The 27655-nt window shown below is 49.5% G+C and overlaps 1 protein-coding gene across 2 annotated transcripts in view; it reads left to right on the top strand.

Annotated features, from left to right (window-relative positions):
* Window positions 1-27655, top strand: part of CSMD2 (CUB and Sushi multiple domains 2) — a 683354-nt gene that overhangs the window by 220725 nt on the left and 434974 nt on the right. For both annotated transcript variants that reach the window (XM_027967572.3, XM_060416549.1), the window contains exon 4: window positions 23865-24059. In XM_027967572.3, the coding sequence (XP_027823373.2) occupies window positions 23865-24059 (195 nt within the window). The remainder of the gene's footprint in view (window positions 1-23864; window positions 24060-27655) is intronic.

Raw genomic sequence — 27655 nt, 5'->3', positions numbered from 1 at the left:
GGGATGGCTGATAATTGGGATATGGAGGTGGAGAAGAGGATTCTGGAATATTCCTAGGAATTTGGACCGAGCGGCAGGGTAGATGCCATCCTTGTGAGAACTCTAAGGTGGCCTGTTAGCTGCATTTCATAAGTTACAAAAGCAGGCCCAGGGTCACCTGACATCAGCCACAATGTGGATGGCCCATGAAGACTTTATGCTAAGTGATAACAAGTAGTCATGTCATAGAAGGAGAGAGTGGCGGTTGCCAGGGGTGGGTAGTGCAGGGGATAAGGCGAGTGTTTAACGGTTATGGAGTCTTCATTTCACACGATGATGAATGTGGTGGATGGATGCTGCTGAGGATAGTCCAACAACGTGGATGTGCTGAACACTGCTGAACTGTGCCTTAGTAGGGGTAAAGACAGTGAATTTTATGCTATGCATATTTTTTCACAATTTGTAAAAAAATAAAATAAAAAAGGAAAGCAGGCCAGGGATCACACTGTTAAAAAGAGGTCAAACCAGGTTTTGATCTGGGCCCAGCAAACTCCACATCTGGTGCATTTAACTGCCTCCAGGAACACAGGGCCCCAGCCTGTGTGCAAGCTCACCCGCCTCCCCAGCGCCCAGGTGATAGTGGCCACACCTTGTGTGGGCACCAAGGGAGGACGGGAGCCCTGTGTGGGGATGGCTTGGTGCCTCTTGTGGACGTTTGAGTGGAGAGGGCAACAGCAGAAAGCAGACTTCATTTTGTCTAATAGTGCGCTTGTGTCTGCGTGTCTTTTTTTTTTTTTCCAACGCAGCCCTTTAGGAATGATGCTGCTCCAGGTGGCCGTGAGGGTGACGATGACAGAGACCAAGCGATGAAACATCAGTTCCCTCACATGAATGCGTGTGTGCCTCGCCCGCCCCATGACCTAATGCGCGCTCTAGCGTTATCCCCATTCCACAGATGGGAAGACTGGAGACAAACGACATGCAGAGACTCACTCAAAGCCGCCTACCAGACGGCAGGAGTGAACTGTAAAGCATGGCCTGTCTGTCTCCAGATGCTGTTCTAGTAATAGCCCAGGTTAAATGAGGAGACTCATTAAGAAGGTTATATCCATGCTGCTTCTCAGAGTTCTGTTTTTTGGGGCCAACTTGAAGAGACACAGAGTAATTATTTCCTGTAACGAGCATCTTCTGCCCAGACTCCAGGATCCTCCACACTCAGCCTCCCACGTGGAAGCCAACACCGCCTTTGCTTGGCAACAAGTCACAACAGGGATGGGTGCACTCCCGCCCTGCCCTGCTCAGGCAGTACCTCACGGGAGAAACAAGATAAAACAAAATCATGCTGAGCTCCTAATTCGCATTCCATCTCCGGCAGCTCCTTGATGATAAATAGTTCTAGAATTGGAAATGAGGCAGGAGGGAGGCGCATGGTGATCTGAGCAGAGCGGCTCAGCAGACCGCTTCCACTTGGGATCACCCTCGCTTCTTCTTGGAGCAGCCAGGGAGTTGGTGTCCCTGGAGGGTGAGCAGGCATCTTTGCCTCCTCCTCTAAAAAATCACTTTTTTAAACTATGTTAACATAGACATAGCAAAGCGCTCCATTTTCAAGGGTGCATAGCAGGAGCATCAAGTGTATTCCCATTGTTCTCCAAGCATCACTGTGTTCCATATCCAGAATTTATTCCTCTCGCCAACTGAAACTATATCCGTAAAATCCTAATCCCCGTTGCTCACTCCTTCAACCTCTGGCAACTCCCCTTCTACCTTCTTTCTCTGTGAATTTGACTTCTCTAGGGACCTCATGTCAGCAGAATGTGCACCATTCTTCTTTTTGTTACCAGCTTATTTCACTTAGCATGATGTCCTCAAGGTTCATCCATGTTAGGGCATGTTATAGAGTTCCCTACCTTTTTAAGGCTGAATAGTATTCCGTTGTATGGATATACCACCTTTGGTTTATCCATTCATCCACTGATGGACACTCAAATTATATCCGCCTTCTGGCTGCTGGGGGAATCCTTCCATGAACTTGCCTCCTGCTTCCCCACCCCAGGCTTGATCATAACTGTATATGTTCAGGGTACTGAGGTGCCCAGGTTACATCAGTGTCCCCCCAGGAACTGCTAGCCTGCACAGTGCCCGCACACCCCCCTCAGCTCTCCTCACCTGAGCTCACCCCAGGTGCTACAGGTTTCCATGGTGACCCTGTGTCAGTCATCTGTGAAAGGCAGTCAGCTGGAGTGACTTGAGTCTCGGCTTGTCCCTTACCAGGTTGGTGACCTCAGGCAAGTTCTTCATGTCTGTGATCTCAGTTTCTTCACCTGTAGAGCTGGAAGCATAGTAGTACCTGCCTCACAGCTAAGAGAAGGTGGTACTAGCCCCTTACGCTGTGCCAGGCATCGTGTTAGTGCTTTGCATGGATTATCTGCCCCCATAACTATGCTATGCAGCAGTTATCCCCTTAATTAAAGTTAGTATAACTTTATCTGCAAAGTTGTCTCCTTTCTAGATGAAGAAACTGAGTCTCAGAGAGGTGATGCCCTTGCCAGTAAGGGATGATGCTGGGATTTCTGAGCACTGGGCTTGCTGCTGCTGCTGCTGCTAAGTCACTTCAGTCGTGTCTGACTCTGTTCGACCCCACAGATGGCAGCCCACCAGGCTCCCCTGTCCCTGGGGTTCTCCAGGCAAGAACACTGGAGTGGGTTGCCATTTCCTTCTCCGATGCATGAAAGTGAAAAGGGAAAGTGAAGTCGCTCAGTTATGTCTGACTCTTAGCGACCCTATGGACTGCAGCCTACCAGGCTCCTCTATCCATGGGATTTTCCAGGCAAGAGTACTGGGCTTGCACTCTTGTCTAATACCTTACCCTGCCCCTTCTACATGGAAGGCCTCTAGCACAGGGTCTAGTCCACAGGAAGTGGCCAGCAAACGAGGTCCAGTCTGACAAATCATGGACACAGCCATGACTGGCTCCTGGTTTGATAGAATCAACTCATCTCCTCTAGGCAGAAGAGTTGGCTTTATCAGGCAAGACTGTTGTTTGGTTTGAACATTTTGAACTTGAACTCAGGCTGACAGGTCTGCCATGCTGAGCAAAAGCCCTGGAGATCTATCCCTGATCTCAGGGACCTGTGAGTCCTGTGATCCTGGGAAGGGGAGGACCCATGTGTTTCATCATTTCTCAAAAGGTTCCTGATCCCAGAGTGGTGGAGATCCCCTTGGGTTCTCAGCCCATGGATCCCAGAGGTGATGTTATGCGGAAAGCTCAGAGAGGGGGAAAGCTCCTGGGTCAGCCAGGCTGCAGTCGTCATGGAAACACGGGCAGTCAGCACAGGTCATGGATACAGGACAGACAGAACTAGTCAGGACTCAGGTCATGTGGGAGAAGCTAGTCCTGACTATAAGGATGACCAGGTTAGGGCTCTGAGGGTGGTAGAGGAGACCATGGTACTTAAGAGACACTCAGATTTCCATGGCCAGCAAATAGAGAAGCTCATTTCTTACCCCGATTATCAGTCCTGGGTAGGTGTTCAGTTTGGTGGGGTAGCTTCTTTCCTGTGGTAATTAAAGGATGAAGCCTCCTTCTGTTTGGAGAAGGCTCCCCAGTGTGGTCTGATCACCCACATCCAACCGATGTGCAAGAGCCTAGAGGAGGCAGTGGAGGTTTTTATGGGCCAAGCCTGGGAGTGGTATATATCAAGTTTGCCCATATTCCACCAGAGAGAACCCCACTGCAAGGAAGTCTGGGAAGTATCATACTTCCAGAGAAGGGACAATGAATTTTTGTGGACAGCTAGCTAATTTTTTTTTTTGGTCACAGGCAGCCAATTTGATAAGCGTTTTCTGATGCCTGTTGCCTTAGGAAGTCTTTAAGGAACAGAAGCCCACTGGAGCAAGCTCAGTCAAAAGGGGTGCATGATAAGGGCACAGAAAACCGGGGACGTGGAGGTTGCCAACAATCCACTCATTTATTCATCCATTCATCCGTAGAGTCATTCATTCAAAGCAGGGTTTCTGAGTGTCTGCCCTATCTTGGTCACTGTGCGGTGCGTGCTAGGACACAGAAGTGGAAAATGTCAGATAAGGTCTCAGTTCTTACAGAACTTCCGTGAGGAAGTGGGGAGGAAAAATAACAACAGAAACAATTAAGATAAAATGCTTACACTTTGCAGTCAGTGCTCTGAAGGTCACACAGAGGGTGGTGAGACAGAGGATAATTGAGTTTAGGGGTCCGGGCAGGTCTCTCCAAGGAGGTGGCATTTGAACTGAGATCTGACTGATGAGCATGGATAAGCCATGCAAAGAGCACCTATGGGCCAGGGAAAGCTGTGCAAAGGTCCTGGGGCAGGAAAGAGCTCTATGTACTTAAGAATCATCCACTACCGCCTCGATCATGCTTGTTCAGACCTCTGACTCTATGCTCCGCTGCGACTCCTCTGCTAAATGCTTCTGCAAATGGGCCACCAAATTCAAGGGCTCTGTTCGTTCTCCTTTCGCCTCAAGCTGTCAGTGGCACTCATGCTTTGCTAGCCAAGATGATTCTCGAGATCCTCTAGGCACCACGGTCCCCTTGGCCCGCCCATTCCTATTTGCACAAATTTCTTGTCCTCTCTGCCTTTGCTGCCGTAGCTCCACGCCCTCCCCCCCCAACCCCCGCCCCAACCAGCTTCTTGTGCTGCGTGTCTTCACAGAGGTCAGTGCCAAGCTTGCAGGACTATCTGCCTACACAAAGGAGAAGGGGACATTTGAGAAGAAGACTTCTAAGACTTCTAACTGAGTCTTAAAAGGTGGACTAGGATGTTGCCAGATAGAAAGGATGGGAGACACTGCAGAGGGCGGGGATGGCAAGTGCAGAGGCCAGGAGCATGAAGAGCCCCAAAGGCGCGGTCAGGGAAGGAGAGGTGACCATTCCAAAGGGATGGGGTGAGCGTGGCTGACGGCGGGGAAGGGATGGAATGCGTGGGAGCAAGGCCTAGACAGATGGCTGAGTCCTGATGAGGGACTGAATGTTTTGCTGAAAAGTTTGCTCCACCAGCCTCAAGGAGCCACAGAAAGCTTGAGGATGGTGCCTGGGAGCAGGTGATGGTGAAAGCAGTGGGGGGGGAGGGCTGGAGAGAGCTTGAGGGCGGCAGGGGACCTGCCGTGGAGGTTGGGTGGGTTGGCAGAGAACGCCTGGAATGAGAACCGTTCTTGGATGTCAGGTATGTGAAGCATAGCGCAATGCCTGACTCAGAGCAGACCCTCACATGCCGTTGCCTCACCTCTTTGTAGGGCTGCAGCCTGGGGTGGGCTCTGGTAGTTTCTTAAGTAGAAGTCCAGCATCTTCAGAGTGTGAGCATAATGAGGGCAGGAGGTGCTCATCAGCGGGACCCCTAGCATGCCGCCTGCACGTGAAGACGTTGGTGGAGTGAATGAATGAAGAGCTCTTACTGCGAGCCAGTGGGCCTCCTGGGAGATGGCAGTGTGCAATCACAGTGGCCGTAGCCTTTAGACAGATTCTTGTCCCTTTGTTCTGCTGGGCAGATAGCTAGCCCTGCTTCCAGAACTCTCCTCCAGCCCTCTCTGATTGGCTTAAGGAAAAGGGGGTGGGAAGGTCAGAAATCCTTCCCTCCCGGGGCAAGTAGGAGTGACTGTGGGTCAAGTTCAGACAAAGGATAAAGGAGGAGTGATTGGAGTCCTCTGGTGTCTAGAAAGTTCCTGGAGCCTCTGGGTGAAGCTGTGACCCTGGGCACTGGGAGGCTGGATCCAGAATTAGGAGCTTGTCCACCCTTGGGGAGCAGTCACAGCAGGCTCCCTGGGGACTCTGGCCGTCGTCCTCCCTGGATGGTGCACAAGGACCCACCATCTGGCTCCATGGTCGTGCCCTGCGCCCCAGGCCAGCTCTGGAGGACGCGCAGCTCTGCTGATTTCACGTGGGAAGGGTGGGGGCTGGGAAGTCCTCCCCTGAGGCCGTCAGTAGCCCATCTCTGCTGTCAGTGTCTAGTCTCGCCAGCTAGTTGTGCCAAGCACTGGCTTCCCAACTCTGTCTTCCTTGGTCCCCATCCTCAACAGGCTCTTCCATATAAATACATGTAGACATATGCACATATACACGCATGTGCACACATGTAACACCAACACAGTAGCTCGGCTGTAGTCACACATGCCTCGATTGACACACACACACACCACAGACAGTGTGCTGGAGGAAACCGGAGGAGTTCAGGGTTGTGGGAATGCAAGGTGTGAGGGGAGACAGTGGGACTAAGGATGGAGGCAGGGGCCCGGTCAGCTTGTGGAGGGCTTGAGCGACATCCCAGGGATTTGAACCCCACCTGTAAGTCACAGGAGTCACCACAGGGCCTTCAGAGAGAAGTGCCATGGTCCCAGGGGAATGGAGTGGACTGGGGCAAGTCTACAGACAGAACAGTGAGGAGGGCTCTGTCTCCAAGTCCCCGAGTAGGAGGTGAGATGGGAGGAGGGTGGCCCTGGGCATTAGCAGCAGGGCTGGAGAGGGGGTCAGACAGGAGAGATGAAAGGATGCAGACTCAAGAGACCGAGTGGGACTGGATGGACCCCAGGCCAGTGCCGGGCTCCAGGCACCAGGGCACAGGAGGCTGGGGGTGAGACCGGGAGTCCAGGTGGGCTGCAGAAGGGTGGAGACGTGAGTCAGCCTTCCACGGGGAGCCCCCAGAGGCACAGAGACTTGGATCCGTGGTGTGGAGGAGAGTCCGGGCTGGGACTCTGATGGAGACAGATTTAGGAATCAGTCACACGAGGGACAAGAGCCTGAAACTCACATGGGGGCTGGTGCTCCTGGACCTGTGCCAGCCTCACTACCTGGAACACCCTCCCTTCCCTGCCAAGACCACCTCGAAGGCCTCTTCCAGGAAATGGCTCTGAGTTACTCCTTCCCATCATCCCTGAGGCTGGATGCCGTGGGCGGGCAGGGCGGCACAGCATCCGGACGAGAGGGGCAGGGTCCTAGGCTGGCATCAGTCCACTCCTGGGCCTCTGTGTCATCTGCATCTCTCTCATTGCTTTGGGGCTGAGCAGGACCATTCACGAATTTTCTTTCTTGTTTTTAAAGTGGTTTTTTTTTTTTTTTTTAATGTGGACCATTTTTAAAGTTTTTATTGAATTTTTTACAATATTGTTTCTGTTTTGCGTTTGGGGTTTTTTTGGTCACAAGGCATGTGGGATCTTAGCTCCCCGACTAGGAATCAAACCCGTGCCCCCTGCATCGGAAGGTGAAACCCCAACTAGTGGACCACCAGGGAAATCCCCTGAAGTCTTCTTATTGGGATTAAAGGAGGCCTTTTGGACCGGAAGCAGCAGGCCCCTGCTTGGCTTCCCGTGTTCCAGCTCCTGGGGCCCTTCTGCTCTCTCCAGCTTTTTCTCTTCCTTATTGCCCTGGCGTCTTCCACCAGAGAGCTCGAGGTATTTATATATTGTGTTATTCACTCAGTCGTGTCCGACTCCTTGAGACCCCATGGACTGCAGCATTCCAGGCACCTCTGTCCATGGGGTTTCGCAGGCAAGAATACTGGAGTGGTAGCCATTCCCTTCTCTAGGGGATCTTCCCAACCCAGGAATCAAACCCAGGTCTTCTGTGTGGCAGGCAGATTCTTTACCATCTGAACCACTGCAGAAGTCCGTGTATATATAATGACTTTCCCAAATGTATCCGACATGTGCTATGTGCAGACACTGAGGTAAGCCCTCTGCTGGTTGATCTTACTTCAGCCTCTCAACAGCTCTCTGAAATGGGTGCTGTTATGACCCCCATTCTAATGGTGAGGAAACTGAGGTGCAAGAGGCGAAGTGACTTGCTTGTGAGACAACAGAGCTGGGCTTGAACCCAGGCCATCTGTCTGCAGAGTCCCCTCTGCTAACCAGCGCACCTTGCTGTCTCCTGTCACAACCTCTAACCCCCTGCTAGGAGGGGCACAGGCGAGTCCAAAACCACGTCTGCAGGATGCCAGAACCCTTCTCTGAGCCACGCCACTCGGTGCCTCCCAGACCCTGACAGGCCCCCTCCCAGACCATGGCCTTAGCCGACAGCTGCCTGAAGCGCCTGCAGGGTGAGATCGCACCCACCCCGCCCCCACGTTCCATGCTGTGCCCAGGATGATGAGACCTTAAACAGGGGCCAGGCCGGCCCCTGCGTGGGAGGGACGGTGACCCAGGCTTCCCAGAGGAGCTCTGGGTGTAGAAGGGGACATGGGAGAGAGAGGGTCTTTAGCCCAGAAGAGGCTAATCAGAAGGGGATCATTATTTTGCTATAGAAACGGAGGTTGTTCACTGGTGTGTGTGGGAGAAGGCGTTGTGTCTGTTGTCATACATGTGAACACAAGAGCTCAGACAAGCGCATTCTGGAGGTCTGGTTTTAGACGTGCATGTTTGTGTATGAGAATATACTCTTGTGTGTACACGTGTGGACGTGTGTGTGGAAAGGCGAGTATCTGAATGGACGGATTTGTGCCCTTGGGCTGTGACGTCTGTTTCCATGTGAGAGAGTGTGGTGCCCCCCAAGTAAGGAGCTGCCCCCGGGAAGACCCTGTCCACCCTCCCGCCTCCTGACCCTGGAGGACCTGGACTGAGGGTCCCACCTGCACTGGGGCCTCCATGAAGCCTTTGGAACAGTCGTTGGGCTTCAGAGATGAATAAGAACAAGCAGACAAACAAGAAGAGACAAACAGACAAACAAGTCTTCCTTTCCTGCCGCATTCCTGGTTCTCAAGCTGCAAAATGTTCCCTGGGCACCTTACTTGGCCCCATTGATGAACCTGCAGGAAATGGAGCCTCGAAGCCAGTTTCTCAGTCTCAACAGCCCTTCCTCGGCCTCTTCGCTGGAATGCAGTAGCTCAGAAAGAAGGTGCACGAGTCAGTCCACTGGGCGGGCACCCCAGCCCCCCCAGTTCTAGTCGTGTGAATGGAGCGCCTTACCTTCTCTGAGCCTCATTTTGTCATCTGTAAAATGGGGGTGGTACCCACTTCACAGTGTTGTAATGAGGATTGAATGAGACAGGGTTCAACATAGAGTTAGTCCATACAAGTGGTCAGTAAGTGATGGTGCTGCTGATGAAGAAGATTTACAATGATCCCACTGGGACTCAGAGGCAGCTTTTACTCAGGGCCCTTTGTAGTCACCGACTCCCCCATCCTTTGCAGAAGGTACAAGAAATGGGTGAGAGTGGCTGGAAGCCTCATATCCCAGCTCCTCCTCAGGCCCCTCTGTCTAGTTCTTCTTAGACAGTGGGAAGCTGAGGGGTCTGGAGCCTTTGGAATATTGTGCTTCTTCCTATGGGGTGCAAGGTATGTGGGGGCTTCCTGGCCCTGGACAGGGCTCCAGGATTCTATAGGGCTGGAGTTGGCAGGGAGGATATCACCATGGCATCCCAAATGATGCATAGCACTTCCCTGCTGGCTGGTAGGATATAGGGGGCTAAGGCCCAGACTTGGAGGGAGCTGTAGAGTCTGGGGGCAGTTAAGGAGAAAGCAAAGCCAGTTATGGAGCCAGGGGCAGCCCCAGCCTGAGATAGGGTAACCTTTCGTATGGGCCGCCTCAACCAGGGTTAGAAGTGCCAGCCTCACCACAGGACCCCCAGATGAACTAGGTCACTGCGTTCTCTTCTAGACCCTTTGCTAGGATTGGTTCAGCATTCATGACTTCCCATCTGTAGCTGGGCACGGATGAGGACCAAACTTGGCTAGCCCTGGCCACAAACCTCCGGAAATCTGGTCTCAGCAGGTCAGGGGGCATTCTTCCCCAGCCAAGCAGGCCATGCCCTGCTATAAAAGTTATCAGATGAAAAGGAAGAACCTATGCCTTTGCACTTCTGTAACATAGGCTGTGGACTTCCCAGGTGGCTCAGGGGTAAAGAATCTGCCTGCCAGTACTGGAGACACGGTTCGATCCCCGGGTCGGGAAGATCCCTTGGAGAAGGAAATGGCAACCCACTCCAGTATGCTTGCTTGGAGAATCCCATGGACAGAGGAGCCTGACGGGCTACAGTCCATGGCATTGCAAGAGTCTGACACCGCTTAGTCACTGAGCACGCACCCACGATCACAAGCTGCTCTCAACTGGAAGCGATGGTGGCTGCTTAGGTAAGAATTGATTCCAATCTCCAAAGCTAGGGACCGTCCTAAACCACAGAAAACCTAAGTCTGGAGGTGTCAATGGGAGAATGTGTTTGTAAAAACCGTGCATGGTAACTGGGAAAGGGCTGCATAAATGTCACGTATCATTGCTGTTGTTCTGTGATGATAATGATGAATAAGGAAAACAAAGCAACTCAGGTTTATCTTACCTCAGTTCAGTTCAGTTCAGTTCAGTCGCTCAGTCGTGTCCGACTCTTTGCGACCCCATGAATCGCAGCACGCCAGGCCTCCCTGTCTACCACCAACTCCCGGAGTTCACTCAAACTCATGTCCATCGAGTCGGTGATGCCATCCAGCCATCTCATCCTCTGTCGTCCCCTTCTCCTCCTGCCCCAGATCCCTCCCAGCATCAGAGTCTTTTCCAATGAGTCAACTCTTTGCATGAGGTGGCCAAAGTACTGGAGTTTCAGCTTTAGCATCATTCCTTCCAAAGAAATCTCAGGGCTGATCTCCTTCAGAATGGACTGGTTGGATCTCCTTGCAGTCCAAGGGACTCGCAAGAGTCTTCTCCAACACCACAGTTCAAATGCATCAATTCGTTGGTGCTCAGCTTTCTTTATAGTCCAACTCTCACATCCATACATGACCACTGGAAAAACCATAGTCTTGACTAGATGGACCTTTGTTGGCAAAGTAATGTCTCTGCTTTTGAATATGCTATCTAGGTTGGTCATAACTTTCCTTCCAAGGAGTAAGTGTCTTTTCATTTCATGGCTGCAGTCAACATCTGCAGTGATTTTGGAGCCCCCCAAAATAAAGTCTGACACTGTTTCCCCATCTATTTGCCATGAAGTGATGGGACCAGATGCCATGATCTTCATTTTCTGAATGTTGAGCTTTAAGCCAACTTTTTCAGTCTCCTCTTTCACTTTCATCAAGAGGCTTTTAGTTCCTCTTCACTTTCTGCCATAAGGGTGGTGTCATCTGCATATCTGGGGTTATTGATATTTCTCCTGGCAATCTTGATTCCACCTTGTGCTTCTTCCAGCCCAGGGTTTCTCATGATGTACTCTGCATAGAAGTTAAATAAGCAGGGTGACAATATACAGCCTTGATGTACTCCTTTTCCTATTTGGAACCACTCTGTTGTTCCATATCCAGTTCTACTATTGCCTCCTGACATGCATATACGTTTCTCAAGAGGCAGGTCAGGTGGTCTGGTATTCCCATCTCTTTCAGAATTTTCCACAGTTTATTGTGATCCACACAGTCAAAGGCTTTGGCATAGTCAATAAAGCAGAAATAGGTGTTTTTCTGGAACTCTCTTGCTTTTTCCATGATCCAGTGGATGCTGGCAGTTTCATCTCTGGTTCCTCTGCCTTTTCTAAAACCAGCTTGAGCATCTGGAAGTTCACTGTTCACGTATTGCTGAAGCCTGGCTTGGAGAATTTTGAGCATTACTTTACTAACATGTGAGATGAGTGTAATTGTGTGGTAGTTTGAGCATTCTTTGGCATTGCCTTTCTTTGGGACTGGAATGAAAACTGACCTTTTCCAGTCCTGTGGCCACTGCTGAATTTTCCAAATTTGCTGGCATATTGAGTGCAGCACTTTCACAGCATCATCTTTCAGGATTTGAAATAGTTCAACTGGAATTCCATCATCTCCACTAGCTTTGTTCATAGTGATGCTTCCTAAGGCCCACTTGACTTCACATTCCAGGATGTCTGGCTCTAGGAGAGTGATCACACCATCATGATTGTCTTGGTCATGAACATCTTTTTTGTACAGTTCTTCCGTGTATTCTTGCCACCTCTTCTTAATATCTTCTGCCTCTGTTAGGTCCATACCATTTCTGTCCTTTATCAAGCCCATCTTTGCATGAAATGTTCCCTTGGTATCTCTAATTTTCTTGAAGAGATATCTAGTCTTTCCCATTCTGTTGTTTTCCTCTACTTCTTTGCACTGATTGCTGAGGAAGGCTTTCTTATCTCTTCTTTCTGTTCTTTGGAACTCTGCATTCAGATGCTTATATCTTTCCTTTTCTCCTTTGCTTTTTGCTTCTCTTCTTTTCTCAGCTATTTGTAAGGCCTCCCCAGACAGCCATTTTGCTTTTTTGCATTTCTTTTCCATGGGAATGGTCTTGATCCCTGTCTCCTATACAATGTCATGAACCTCCGTTCATAGTTCATCAGGCACTCTATTTATCAGATCTAGTCCCTTAAATCTATTTCTCACTTCCACTGTATAATCATAAGGGATTTGATTTAGGTTATACTTGAATGGTCTAGTGGTTTTCCCTACTTTCTTCACTCTAAGTCTGAATTTGGCAATAAGAAGTTCATGATCTGGGCCACAGTCAGCTTCTGGTCTTGTTTTTGCTGACTGTATAGAGCTTCTCCATCTTTGGCTGCAAAGAATATAATCAATCTGATTTTGGTGTTGACCATCTGGTGATGTCCATGTATAGAGTCTTCTCTTATGTTGTTGGAAGAGGGTGTTTGCTAGTACCTAGAACCTAGCAATTCTCAAAGTGTATTCCACAGAACAATTCAGAAGCTAATAGGTATTTCTGAGAGAAAAAGAAAAGGAAGAGAGGAGAGATTCTGTCATCAAATTTGTGGAGATTCTGGTTAAAGCAAGGTTAAACAGGTTTCTCTCCTGCAGCACCTCTGAGATAAATGCATAAGCATCGGTTTCTTCCAGAGGAGAGAATTTCTGTAGCATTTTTCAAAGTTGAATGCTCTTCTCATGGAATTTATTTCTCAGCCTGTGTTTTATGGAATATACTTTGGGAAGCATTTCTAGGCATCATTCTGCAATTAACCAAATTTGACCCCAAATTGCATAGTTGGCTATTATAAGCCTAACACAGTAGTATTTTGCCATCTTTCCCCATAGGGTACCACTGATGCTGCGTGCATTGCTCTGTCTAGACAAGGCGGAGCATCCCGGTGCTGGAGTGTGATGGGGCAGGGCGGGCTGAAGAGGGAACAAACAGAGGCTGCATCACAGGGGACTTTGTGCCAGCCTAAAGCTGTTCATCAGAGAGGCTAAGGCATGCCATAGCCTCCTGAAACAGGAAAGGGACAAGTGGGTACAGAATAAGACTCAGAACTTCTGTTAGAGAGTGATTAGGGGAAGGAGCAAAGCCGAACAGCTCACTCCTCCCTTGTAATCCTGCTGTACCTAAACCTCCACAGGTCCCATGCAGGAGGTCTCTGAGCTTGCCCCCTGAAACCCCTCTTCTGGTTCAGTATCGAGTTCCTTAAAGCCAGGCTCTCTCTCTCCTGTCCTCATCCCCTTTTCTGCACAGAAACCCCTAGTACCTTAAGAAGCTGAAGCCACTGATGGAGAGAAGACTCCCCTCTGGGGCAGAGTTGATAAAACTGGCACATTACAATCCAGGGTGCCCAGTTAAATTTGAATTTCAAATAGATTTTAGTATAAGTATATCCCACATGGTGCATGGGATATACTTATACTTAAAAAACAAAACAGATTTGTGTGTTTCTCTAAAATTCAAATTTAACTTGGAGTCCTGGATTTTAACTGGCAGCTCTACTCTGGGGCCTGGGATATAACCTTTTTGGTATTGCTTCTAAAGAATCTCAGGTGAAACAGGAGGCCATGGGGCCCCATGGTTATGAAGCGTCATGGAGAATTCCCACTGACAGCCCCTCTGCACCCTCTGCTGGTGGGATGCGGGATGTCTGTGAAGCCCCAGGTAGTGATGGTGGGGGGATAGGGCTGCTGAGGGGTCTGACTGGGTGCAGGTCAGGCGTGTTCTACGCCTGGCAAGGAGAAGAACTGTGCAGGTGTCCGGAGCACTGCCTCCATGCTGGGAACGCAGTGAAACAAACACGGGTCTTGAAGGTCAAGGTTGCAGCCTGATTAAGACGCAGGTGCTGAGGTCAAGGACTTCCCAGGTGGCGCTAGTGGTGGAGAACCTGCCTGCCAGTGCCAGTAGACGTAAGAGACACGGGTTCGATCCCTGGGTTGGGAAGGTCCCCCGGAGGAGGGCATGGCAACTCAGGCCAGTATGCTTGCCTGGAGAATCCCGTGGATAGAGGAGCATGACCGGCTGCAGTCCATAGGATCACAAAGAGTCAGACACAACTGAAGTGATTTAGTACACACACACACACACACACACACACACTGAGGTCAAAGGGCTCAAGTGTCAACCCCCTGCCCTGATGCCAACCAGCCACGTGACACTGAGTCAGAATAGCCCCATTGTTCCTCATTCCCCTGTCCCCCCAAAGGGAACAGTCAGAGCCCCTCACAACAGGTAAGATGAAATAGGAGAGCCAGGTAAAGTACTGAGCAGAGTGCCCAGCTCATATTAGAAACCCAAAAGGTGACTGTTATTATTGCAACTAGCTGCATGACCCTTCAGCTCTCTAAACTCAGCTCTTTAGGGTAAAACCAGGTTCATAATACCAACCTAAAGAGCAGCTCTGAGCACTAACATAAATTCTATTTTAATGGGAAAGAGTGGTGACTGAACACACACACACACACACACACACACACAAGCCTTATCCTGTAGCCAGCACAATGCCCGCTTTGCCCAGTGCCACACTGATGGGGAATGGAAATGGGATTTTGGTCTCAGTCCTCAGGTACAAACTGCCTATTTTGTCTTCTCTCTGCCCTCTTCCTGCCAGTCACCTCTGTCAAGGTCTCTCACCTACAGCCTGCTCCCCTCACAGCCCCTTCCCATCCTGGACTCCCAGCAAAACTGATCTTTGCTTAGTTTTCCTTCTCAGTTGTGGGAGATGAGAGGAGGTTCCTGAGACTGTAACTGAATAGACATGAGTTCACAGGTACCAGACTGTGGCCCATGGGCTGGGGGCCTGTTGTATAAGTAAAGCTTGGTTGGATCAGGTACTGTCTACAGCTGCTTTTGTAGCACAGTGAAAATAGCTGAATCATTGGGTCAGAGACCATTAGGCAAGGCCAGAAGTATTTACTCTCTAGTTCTTTACAGAAAAAGTGTGCCAACCCTTTGCTTTGCTTTGTTGCTCCCTATATATAATGCACATTTTATATGCTCATAGTATACATTACATATATATATACACATATCTTCAACACATTCCATTAGGGTACTCCCTTCCTGCCAGGCATTAAATCAAACGCTAGATAAATAAAGAATGCGTCATTCCTGCCCCTCGGGGAAGTCCAGAGATGAAAATAGACACCTGAACAAACAATTACAGGCAGGCTTAGCTCCCGTTTGGAAGCCAGGGTGTTGTAAATTAATGAATGATTGAATTGTAATGTCGTATGACAAGTGCAGGAATTGAAGTGCAAGTAAAACCCCGACTTAATTCTGCAAGTGGGTCCAAAAAATCCAATCATGTAAAATGTGGGCCTGTGAGATTGCAAAATTAACCAAATGACCGGAACGAGCCTATGTAGTTAGTGGGCTGGGAGTTCCAGGATTCTGGGAGCTGGTTGCCAATGACATTAAACCTGAATTTACATTCTATCAGGATGTCTTTTCCTGGAGTTTCCCAGTTTAGACAAGACCCTACGGGTATCAAGGAGGGCTTCACAGAGGAAGTGGAGAGGGGCAGGATTAGGGGAGCAGAAGATAAGGTAGAAAAGGTCAGCAGGGGTCAGATTATAGAAGGAGGGGCTGCCTGAGCCTAAGATTTTATTTATTCTGACAGCAATAGGAGGGCTCTCGTGGTTTTCTTTTCTCTTTCCTTTTATTAATTTTGATGGTTTCAAATATTATTTATTCGTACATTTATCATGCAGAGGACTGAGGACCTGCGTTTGCCTGTGTCTCTCAGTGGTAGGGGACCCACCTTGGGCACATGTGCTCCGAAAGGAAGAACAGGGCAGGGCCGTGGTGAACTTGCCGTTCTAGAAAGCTTACTGCAGCGTGAGTGCAGACAATGCACTGGAGGCGGCAGGGCTAGCGGCAGGGCCATCAGAGTTGGGTGCAGAAGCCCAGGGGAGAGATGATGAGGATCCTCAAATGAGAAGGAGAGAGAGGGCAAGTGTGACTTATGGAGGACAGCGATGTCCCGGGGAGAAGCCAGGCTTGCTGCTCCCGGAAGTCAAAGCCCAGTAACAAGAAAGGCTCTGGAAATTGAACAGTTCATAGCTCAGAGAGATAACCCAACGGGGCTAATGGAATAACTGACAGGAATAAGTTACCGTGAGTGGTTCTCACTTTCAGCTGCGCTCTCCAGTCACCCAGAGGAGCTTGGGCTCTTCCTCTGAAATTCCAGTTCAATAGGTGCGGGGACAGGCCTAGGCGTTGGTATTTTTATAAAACTCCCCATGTGCTCCTGATGCCGAAGGTTGCAAAATTACAAACATGAGCCAAGAGAAAGGCTCACAGGGGAGAGTTTATGCCAGATGCTGGGCAGGAAGAGGCTTGGCAGGGGCCAAGGGGCCCTGTGGACGTGTGAGTGGCATACCCTGTCTGAGGTCCTGGCACCCCTGCCTTCGTTTGATTGACAGGTAGCAGGAAATGTACAGGACCAGGCTCCCTGGTGGTTCAGACGGTAAAGGATCCGCCTGCAGTGCAGGAGACCCAGTTTCGATCCCTGGACCGGAGGCTCCCCTGGAGAAGGGAACAGCCACCCACTCCACTATTCGTGCTTGGAGAATTCCATGGACAGGGGAGCCTGCATCCTTGGGGTCGCAAAAGAGTCGGACATGAATGAGTGCCTAACACTGAACTAGGGTTTGACTTGCCTGGTTTTCACCCCAAGTCATTCCCATGAGGAGAATGAGTGTGAGTCTCCTATGAGGACGTTTCAAGGTACACCAGTTACCATGAGCTCGATGTGGAGCCATCAGTGCAAGCACGGCCTAGCACAGGTCAAAGTACAGGGGCTCAGCAGCCAGGCGTTGCTGTGGACCCCCGGCTCCACCCCCAGCGAGCTACAGGGTCTCGGGAAATGTGCTCCTGCCTCTCTGGGCATCATACTCATCTCAACAAGGCATAATAGCCCTTCCCTCAGTGGTTTATTGGGAGGATTCAATAAGATCATTAAGTCACTCAATAAACTTTCATCAAGGTGTCATTATACATCAGGCGCTGTTCAAGGAACTAGGATACAAAAGGGAATAAAACAGATTCAAAAGATGCCTGTATTCATGGAGCTTATATTGTAGCCGAGTGAGACAAACAGTAAACAATGCATCAGCTACCTACTGTATCAGATGTAGATGGGAGGAGAGGAAGTGGAGACAAGCAAGATAATTCTTTGGGACGGAACTATATACGGAGCCCTTGACAGTGAGGATACCACATAGTAAGTGTGCAATTGTGTTTATCAGGCCAAACAGCTGAAAGCAAGGGGAGTTGCAAATGTTAACTAAGATATAATGTGAGATGAAGAAGTGCCTAGCCTAGCATAGGCACTCAGAAGGTAATGGATCTTATTCTTTCCTGCCCTGTCCATGCCCACTGCCCCTCTCTGTCACACACACACACACACACACACACACACACACACACACACACACACACACACACACACACACACACACACACACCACCATCTCCCCTGCCCATGCTGAGGGCTGGGGAAGAAGCAATCCTTCTTGCATCCTTTCTCCCAGCCACCCTGTCAGTTTGTACCAACCGTATGGCCATGAAGATCAAACAAGCTACCTGATGGAAGATAAGGAATCAGACATATGGAGGGTGCTTGTCCAGAGAGCATAAACGACTCTTCATTATAATATGGCAACTAAAGTCTCAAATTAAAAATAAAAGAAGGCATGATGTAGCTTTTGCTGCACTCCAACCACAAAGGAGATTCATTGTCATACAATCACTGAGAATATCGTGTTGATTGGCAAGAGGCTGGCTTTGTAGAAGGGACAAGATTCCCCACAGCTAATCTACAATGGAATTGTTCAATGTCAGGCACAGCTTTAATAATACTGTTCTCGGCTGCCTTGGATGTAAATATCCCACTCTTCATTTTGTAAGCAATCAAAGGGAAGTTTTATAGACAGGAGAGCATGAACAGTTATAATATCTGTGCCAAAAAAAAAAAAAAACACACGGGCAAAATCCAAAAATCAAAGAACACTGTGCCTTAGAAAGTCTGGCTTTGTGGCTTATCTCCAATCTCTGTCTGTCCAGCAAGTTGTGCATCAGACACATTACAAAAGACCACACTTTAAATGCTGCCCTTGACATTATTAAAAAGTACAAGATCGGCAAATCAGACTGGAGGAAAAAGACAGACAATTAAATCTGGACAGTCAGGTAATCACCCTTCATTTTGTCTCAGGGTCTAGAATAATGAAGGGAGGAAGGGAACTCTTGGTCATTAAGCACCTACTGTGCACTGGATGCTGTCTCTGTCAGAAGCAGTATTGTATTCCACAATGAAGGGTGTTGAATGATGGAGCCAGAAAGACCTAGATTCACAACCTAGCTCTGCCCGTTTCTAGCTCTGTGGCCTTCGGGGAAGTTGCTTAAACTCTCTGTGCCTCAGTTTATTTTTGTTTTATTTTTTCATCTATAAAATAAGGATAATAAATATCGCATATGATTGTTTTGAGGATTAAGTAAAATAAATTTATTACCCTTGGGCCCAAAACATACCAGGGACTCAGTGGTGGGTATTATAAATCTAGCTTTATTTCATCTGTTCATCAGCCCTGTCAGGAGACCCCAGTTCAATTCCTGGGTTGAGAAGATTCGCTGGAGAAGGGACAGGCTACCCACTTCAGTATTCTTGGGCTTCCCTTGTTGCTCAGCTGGTACAGAATCCGCCTGCAATGCAGGAGACCTGGGTTCAATCCCTGGATCGGGAAGATCCCCTGGAGAAGGGAAAGGCTACCCACTCCAGTATTCTGGCTGGAGAATTCCATGGACTGTGTAGTCCATGGGGTCACAAAGAGTCAGACACAACTGAGCGACTTTCACACTCACTTCAAAGAGATGCTGAAGACCTAACCCCAGGACCTGTGGATATGACCCTCTTTGGAGATAGGGCCTTTGCAGATGATGGAGTTGAGAGGAGGCCATTGGAGTGTGTCCTAATCCAGTATGGTTGGTATCCTTTTAACAAGGTGAAATTTGGACACAGGGAAACAAAGGGAAAATGCCCAGTGAAGGTGAAGGGTTGGATGGAAGCTTAGACAAGTCAAGGAACAGTAAAGTTTTCTAGATAATGACCAGAAGCTAAGAGGATTCCCTTACAAGTTTCAGAGGGATCATGACCCTGCTGACACCTTGATTTTAGACTTCTAGCCTCTGTAGCTGTGAGACAGTAAGTATCTGTTGTTTTAAGCCACCCAGTTTGTGGCACTTTGTTGTAGCATCCCTGGGAAGCTAATACAATCCACCCCTTCACTCTAGAGGAAGAAAAGGAAAGTATCCTCAATTTCAGATGAATAACTGAATGATGAAGCCGAGAGAGGTATAGTTTATGGCTCAAGATCACTCAGCTAGAGGTGGATGAGCTGAGATTTGAATCCAGGCCTCTCTGGGACCAACATCTGCCCTCTCTCTATGCCCTGTGTAGCCTCTCAGGAGCAAAGCTCAAGTTAAAAAAGGAGGTGGGGTTGGAAATGAGCTCCCCACTCATCACACCCAAGTCCCAGTGGAGGTGCCAGGTCAGAGTGGTCTGATTATGAACAGCTCATTAAGTAAAGAGCAGTGAGCACTTGAGAGTGACTTTTTAAAAAGAATAGAATTTTATTTATAGTGATGTTTCAGTCATTAATTTCAAAGGAAGAAAGCCCAAAGCAGAAGTCGGTTCATTAAAAATTTGACATTAGTAATTTAATTAAATGGGGTTTTGGCATCTCGTTGCGGAAAATGAAACGTTAGTTCTACACCAGTTCTTAGCCCATTTCCCCAGGTCGGCTCCCTCCCCTAATCTTAGCTTGCTTTCTTCTCCAAATGTTTACCTGACCCACCCACTTGCACCCCCAGCACTCACACTCACATGACAGTCTCTCCCTCCGCTGTAGCCAGCAGCTTGGGACTGTGGGAAATGCCAAGGAAGCCGGCAGCAAGGGATTATGGGAAATGCCAAGGAAGCCGGCAGCAAGGGATTATGGGAAATGCCAAGGAAGCCGGCAGCAAGGGATTATGGGAAATGCCAAGGAAGCTGGCAGCAAGGGATTATGGGAAATACCAAGGAAGCTGGCAGCAAAGGATTATAGGAAATGCCAAGGAAGCCAGCAGCATGGGATCATGGGAAATGCTAAGGTATCCAGCAGCCCAAAGACTACATTCTTAGCTAGGCTAATAGGGTGATGAGGTCAGTCATTTTGTCTGGGTCATCTCACTTGTCAAAGGTAGAAAATAGGCAGGGAAGAGCTCTTTAGCCCTTAAGATAGTTCTCTCACAAAAACATAAGCCATTTAAGGGCAGAGACCCTGTTGTCCAGTTCACTGGTCTATTACCAGCATAGAGTGCAGCAGGCCCACACATTTTCATTGCATGAAGGAGTTAATGCATCAAAGAGGAATTTTTCCAAACAACTAATTAATGGACACTCAAATATATCCCTACAAGTACCAGACACTGTGTTAGGCTCACAGGGACTGCATGGCCCTACCTCACAGTGGAAGGACAACATCTGCCATCTTTGAGCACCTACTCTGTGCTGGGCACTGTGCCAGCCATGCATCGGCTATGGTCAGTAACCTGGTCAACCCCTAGACATTACTGTCCTTTTTCAGTTGAGGAAAGTAAGGCTCAGTGAGGTCACGTGACTCAAGGCCAGGGAATAAGACAGTGACAGCACCTGGCTTCAGACCAGATTAAGCTAGTACCAAAGTCTACCCTTTCCTTCTGCAAGGAGGGAGGAGAGGAGAAGGCAGAGGGAAAGCCTCCTTTCTGAGGGCTCTGAGATCAGTGTGGATGGCTGAGATGGTCCTGAAAAATAGCAATATGGGCTGGAAGAGGGTACATCAAGGACCAGGGAAGCTTTCTAGAATCCAGGCTGGTTATCTCCGTTTCCTTATTTCTCGTCATTGCCACCCCTCCCCTCTTACTCCAGGCTCCCTGAACTCTTAGGTTGTCTCTGGCCTCAGGGTCTTTCCACATGGTATTTCCTCTGCCTGGAACACTCTTTGACCTAGCTAATTCTTACTAATCTCGCAAGGTTCAGCATAGACATCTCCTCTTCCAGGAAGCTGGCTCTGACTAACCCCTGACAGGGTTTGGTCCCCTGCCTGGTTCCTATCTCATCGTAAGGGACTTAGTATACCTTTAAACATACGCATGTCCCACTGGACTGGGAACTCAGATTCTCTTGTGTGGTACTCTCTGTATCCAGGCTCTAAGCTCTTTATATACCTCCACTTATTTAATTGTCACAGCAACTCCAGAGGAAGGTACTGTTGTGAATTGCCGAGGAAACTGAGGCCCAGAGAGGTGAAGAGACTTGCTCAGGGTCCCACAGGTAGTAAGCCACCAGGGTGGGATGTGAACCCAAGCACTGAGGCTGTTAGGCCTCTACTTTCCACTGTCTTACTCTATGGCCTCTCAAGGCTGGTGTCCATAAACCATCGTCAGATGAAGTAATGGAGAAGTACTTTTAAGGCAAGTTTTCCCAGGTGGTGCAGTGCTAAAGAATCCTCCTGCCAATGCAGGAGATGCAGGAGACGTGGGGTTGATCCTTGGGTCGGGAACATTCCCTGGAGGAGGAAATGGCAACCCACTCCAGTATTCTTGCCTGGAGAATCCCATGGATGGGGGAGCCTGGAGGGCTACACTCCATGGGGTTGCAGCGTTGGACATGGCTTAGCAACTGAGCAAGCATGCATGCACTTGGATGGCGGTCTGGATGCAGCTGTGACCACTTGTCTTCACCTTGTGGGGAGGTGTGGAATGGTGAGAGGTGGGACCTTCTGGGCACAGGCAGTTCCACCTTGAGGAAGAAAGGCACAGAGTAGGGGGAGCTGAGTCAGGGTGAAGGTGTGACTCAGGCACACAGGTGATGCACGCTCCTTTTCTCCCTCCTGACTGGCAGTCACGATGATCTAGCACCCTCAGCAAGACTATTTCCTCTGCATAATGAATGAACGTTGGCAGCTGGCCGTTGCTGCTCTGGCTCAGGTGTGGTATTCTCCAGCTCCCCATTTTCCCCTTGAAACGGGTCAGTCTGATCAGAACTCAGGTTCTTGTCTCCCTACCTCACTGCCTCTTTCCAGCACTAATTACCCCTTCAACTCCCCTAAACCCACTGGGCCAAACTCCTCTTCTGGCTGCCAGGGAAGATACGCGTGAAGAAAGGACACCGGGCTGAATGAGCGCCTACTCCATGCCACTGTCTGTGTCCCTGCCATGGTGTTTAGTGGGAAGGACTATGGAGTCTGAGATCAGAGCAATCAAACCCAAGAGATTAAAGTGATTTCCCTGGGGCATCTCAAGTGATGGGATATACATGTTACTGAACCAGGTTCGTTTTGCCCAACGCGCAGCAAGCCACAGGGCTGAGATGCTGAGGTTTGCAGCAAAGAGAGGATTTATTCACAAAGTATCCAAGTGAGGAGATGGGAGAACAAGTCTCGGATCTGCCTTCCCAAAGGGAAGTTTGGTTCACTTCAGTTCAGTCACTCAGTCATGTCACAGACTCTTTGTGACCCGATGGACTGCAGTACGCCAGGCCTCCCTGTCCATCACCAACTCCCAGAGTTTACTCAAACTCATGTCCATTGAGTTGGTGATGCCATCCAACCGTCTCATCCTCTGTCATCCCCTTCTCCTCCTGCCTTCAATCTTTTCCAGCATCAGGGTCTTTTCAAATGAGTCAACTCTTCACATCAGGTGGCCAAAGGACTGGAGTTTCAGCTTCAGCATCAGTCCTTCCAATGAATATTCAGGACTGATTTCCTTTAGGATGGACTGGTTGGATCTCCTTGCAGTCCAAGGGACTCTCAAGAGTCTTCTCCAACACCACAGTTCAGAAGCATCAATTCTTCAGCACTCAGCTTTCTTTATAGTCCAACTCACATCCACACATGACCACTGGAAAAACCAAAGCCTTGACTAGACGGACCTTTGTTGGCAAAGTAATGTCTCTGCTTTTTAATATGCTGTCTAGGTTGGTCATAACTTTTCTTCCAAGGAGTAAGCATCTTTTAATTCAAAGACAAGGGCCTCAGGATATTTGTGGGATAGAGACTAGAGAAGCAAGGTGGTCTGAGGCTTGGGGAACATGGGGAAAGGTGCTTGGGTAAAGGTGCAGTGATCACCCTTTTGTACACGTGTAACTAAGCTACAGGCCTCTGCCCATTTTGAGGGCACTTAGCACCTTCTGAGGGTATAGTTTTTCAGCCCTCTGATACCAAATGGTCACTGAGTGTTCACTCACACATGCCCAGTGAGAAAGTGGGTGGTGTTATTTAGTCTTAATTAGCTCAACCAGAGACAAATTCCTGGAAAACAGTTCAGGCAGGCGTTTGTGGTTTGGGGTCTGTGCTCCTTGGAGGAGGACATGCAGACCTTTTGTAGCAACAGATAAAATGACCCTGAGTGGTGAAGGCAGGATACAGCTGTGACTGATTGAACTGATCCACAGCTTCAAACATACTTCACACCCAGGGCTGCTCATGAGAAAGGGCAGGAAACCTGGATGTCCGGGAATAAATCGCACTTGGGGCTCCTTTTGAGCACGTGACCCCTGTGAGTACTCAGGGCCCAGGCAGCCGGGAGGGCACAGTCCTGTCCTAGGAAAGAGAGGAGGCTTGGGGAGGGGGGTCACCCAGGGAGGTGGCGCTCGGAGGCAGGGGGTCAGGCCTGGAGCCCCGTTCACGGGCTGCGTCTCTCTTTCTGCTCACAGTGCTCCCCAGCCACACATGTGGGAACCCTGGGCGGCTGCCCAACGGCGTCCAGCAGGGCTCTACCTTCAACCTCGGTGACAAGGTCCGCTACAGCTGCAACCCCGGCTTCTTCCTGGAGGGCCACGCTGTGCTCACCTGCCACGCTGGCTCTGAGAACAGTGCCACGTGGGACTTCCCGCTGCCCTCCTGCCGAGGTAGGTGGCCAGGGCGGGTCTCAGGGATGGATGGCCCCTGGGAGGCCTGGTGGACCTTCCAGTGGGAGCTGGTCTCTGTCTGCTCCAGCAGGATGTGGGGTCCCCACCATGGGGAGTATGTGTCTTGGAGCCACCCAGGGCCCTCAGGGGCCCCACGTATTCTGGGGGCTTTTAGGCTTCATCAGACCTCCTAGTCCTCAGATGTGTACTCTCTCAGCCTCCTTCCTCCACATCAGCAAATTTATTTTTAGCTGGTCTGCCCTCCGCTCATGCCCTCCTGTCTTAGAAGAGACATCGTTTCTCTTCCTGTTACCGACGTGTCTCCCATGAATGGCTCTCTCCCAGCTGCTTTCCCCCTGACCTCACCCTGGCAGTTCTTTTCTTTAAATTCAGCCCCTCTCTCTGTTTTATGGTGTTCCCCTCTCAGCCTTCAAATATGCTCAGAACCTCTTTACCCCAACACTGCCCCCCAGGAAGCCCCACCTCCCTTCAGCGCTACGTCGACCTCAGCCTCCCAGCTGGGATGACCAGCTTGTCCTGGTTTCCCCAGCACATTCCCAATTCTTAGCTCCCAGAGTCCTGCATCATGGACACCCCCCTCAGTTCCAGACAAACGGAGACAGTTGATCACTCTTTTCCCAGCCTATTTCTCCCTCTCCCCACAATAATCAAGCTTATTTCTAAGATAATTTCTCATGCCTCTTATCTGATGACAAAAATAGCGCATGATCATTTTAAGTGATCTTAGCAAATACAGAAAAGACCAAAGAAACAAAATTTCCCTGTTTTCACCATGATTTTCAAATATTCCCTTCCCATATTCTTCCTGTTTGTTTTTTTTTTTTTTTTCCAAATGGAAGAATAGCTGATTTACAATGTTGTGTTAGGTTTAGGTGTAAAGCAAAGTGATCCAGGCTTCCCTGACAGCTCAGTTGGTAAAGGATCAGCCTGCAGTGCAGGAGACCCCGGTTCGATTCCTGGGTCAGCAAGATCCACTGGAGAAGGGGTAGGCTATCCACTCCAGTATTCTGGCCCAGAGAATTCCATGGACTGTGTGGTCCATGGGGTCACAGTCAGACACGACTGAGCGACTTTCATTTTCAAAGTGATTCAGATGTACATATATCTATATAGATTCCTTTTCAGATGATTTTCTATTATAGGTTGTTACACGCTGTTGAACATATTAATAGTTCCCTGTGCTGTAGAGTAAGACCTGGTTATTTGTCTATTTTATAAGTAATAGTGTATGCCCAGTAATCCTAAACTCTGAATTTATCCTCCCCCACCCCTGGCTTCCCCTTTGGTAACCCTAAACCTGTTTGCTTCACCTGTGAGTCTGTTTTTGTTTTGAAAATAAGTTCATTCTTATCACTCGTCTTAGATTCTTCCTATGTGTGTGTGTGTATGTGCTCAGTCATGGCCAACTCTTGGCTGGTCTTCCCGGGGATGGAGTGGGCTGGGGTGATGGTTCTCCCCAGTGCTCACATCACAGCAGTAATTCATGGGTGTGCGGAGCCTTTAGGGGTCACTACTCTCCCCCAGCTCACTCCTGACTCCTGTTCAGCCTCTCAGATGATGATAATTCTACCCCTCTTCCTTTTCCACTGGCTTTTCCCCCCATCTTCCCCTTAAATGCCAGAGTCTAGCATGGCCTCTTCACTGGGAACTTCTGGCATCTCTTGGAGTTTCTCACCCACTTTGCTGTGCGTGCTTAGTCGCTCAGTTGTGTCTGACTCTTTGTGACCCCATGGACTGTAGCCCACCAGGCCCCTCTGTCAGTGGGATTTCCTAGGGAGGAGAATACTGGAGTGGGCTGCCATTTCCTTCTTCAAGGGATCTTCCCAACCCAGGGATCAAACCTGCATCTCCCGCCTCCTGCATTGCAGGTGGATTCTTTACCGACTGAGCCGTTGGGAAAGCCCACTAGCGTTGTTGCTTGAAGTGACACTTTGATCTCCAACCCTCCCTCTGTCCTAAGCGCCTGGCCCACAATTATATCAAACTCTCCTGAAGCCCTCCCTTCAAATGAGGCATGTCCAAACTTAACACTTTCTATTTTCCTGAACCTGCTCTTTTTGTTGCCCTCCCCAACTCGGTGATGAGTGTTACCGTTCAAGGTGGCCAAATCAGACGTGCCAGGGGCATCTGACACTCCTCACCCTCTTTGCTCCCAGCATCCTTAGTCTCCATGTCCTGACAAATCCTTATCTGCACTGACCTTCCCCTCCACACCTCTGCCGCTTTTCAGGGGACCCCGCTGCTGATGGTCCAGGCTCTCTCAGCTCTCACCGTCTCACTGCAGAGGATCTCCAGCCCCCCAGCCCTCTCACCGCACACATCCCAATTCATTCTCCACTGCAGGAGTGAACTTCCTAAGACACAGATCTGACAGCATCACTTCATGCTTAGATTCCTGCCAGTGGCTCTTTATCACTGACAGGGTCAAGTTCACATTCCTTAGCATGGAGCACAAGACCCTTCTGGAAGGAGTCCCAGACCGATCTTTCTAAGTCATTTCTAGGTAGCTTGCAATTAGCCACATCAGAAATGCTCCCTTCCAGAACACACAGTCTAGGGAAGTCAGCCAAGCACGTGAAATCTTACTTTCAGGAGGGCTTCAAGCCTTAGAGATTCCTGAGGGCCCAAGGGGGCTGAGATAAGGTTCTGTTCAAAACTGGGGTGGGGGCCGAAGCACTGTCCCATTCTCGGAGCCCTCAGAGCCCCCCATTCCCTACGCTTCAGGGTCCATTATTCTTATTCACTACATGGTGCATGAAGAGCTAAGAAGCATTCCCAATAACGCCCATGATTTTCTGAAAGTCATTTTCCAAACTGCCCTTCCTTAGGAGGCCAAACCAAAAGAACAGAGAAGGGTGTTCGTGTGCACAGACTTTGGGAGGATTAAAGCCTTTTGGCCTTTCTTCCTTTCTCATAGAACTCTTGGGGGATGGCATCTGTGAGTGGGTTAACTTCATCCACTGGGCAGTGGTCCGTAAATACTTGCTGAGTGAATGGATGGCTGGATGGGTCTAATTCACCATCAGAATTATGTAGGCCTACGAGCCCAAAGGAGAAATTACTGTCCTGGGTTAGCCCACCTGCCCAGCAGCTTGGAGTGACACGAGCTCTTTGGGTCCAAGGCTTCACAGAGCGTGTTGAAGGGTGGTGTACCTCTGCCTCAAACAGTATATGCCACCTGCCTGGCTGAAAGGAAGACTTGGAGACACAGCCCAGACCAAGAGGGAACAGGGACCAACCGGGCCCTGGGGGCAGAGCAGGTGTGAGTCTGGCCTCTTGGGAGGCCCATCCCGAGGCTACTAGTCCATCAAGGCTTGGCCCAGCTGGCAAAGGGAAGGAGGCAAGATTTCCCATCAGTTTATGTTATTTTGGGGCATCTTTTCAAAGGCAGATGTCCTTGGGAGCCCTAAACTTATTGAACCTTTCTGATTCACAAGGAAGGCCATGTGGATTTCAGTAATGGGCCTCTGACTTGTGAGGTGCATTGCCCTGGATCAAAAAAGGCTGCCTGGGGGAAAGAAAGGGGTTCATATGCTCTAGGGACTGAGAGGCAGATGGTGGAAAGAAAGCAGTCT

The sequence above is a fragment of the Ovis aries genome, chromosome 1 (genome assembly GCF_016772045.2).
Source record: "Ovis aries strain OAR_USU_Benz2616 breed Rambouillet chromosome 1, ARS-UI_Ramb_v3.0, whole genome shotgun sequence".
NCBI lineage: Eukaryota > Metazoa > Chordata > Mammalia > Artiodactyla > Bovidae > Ovis > Ovis aries.
The sequence above is the reverse complement of the archived record's forward strand: the minus strand, read 5'-3'. Positions and strand labels throughout refer to the sequence as shown.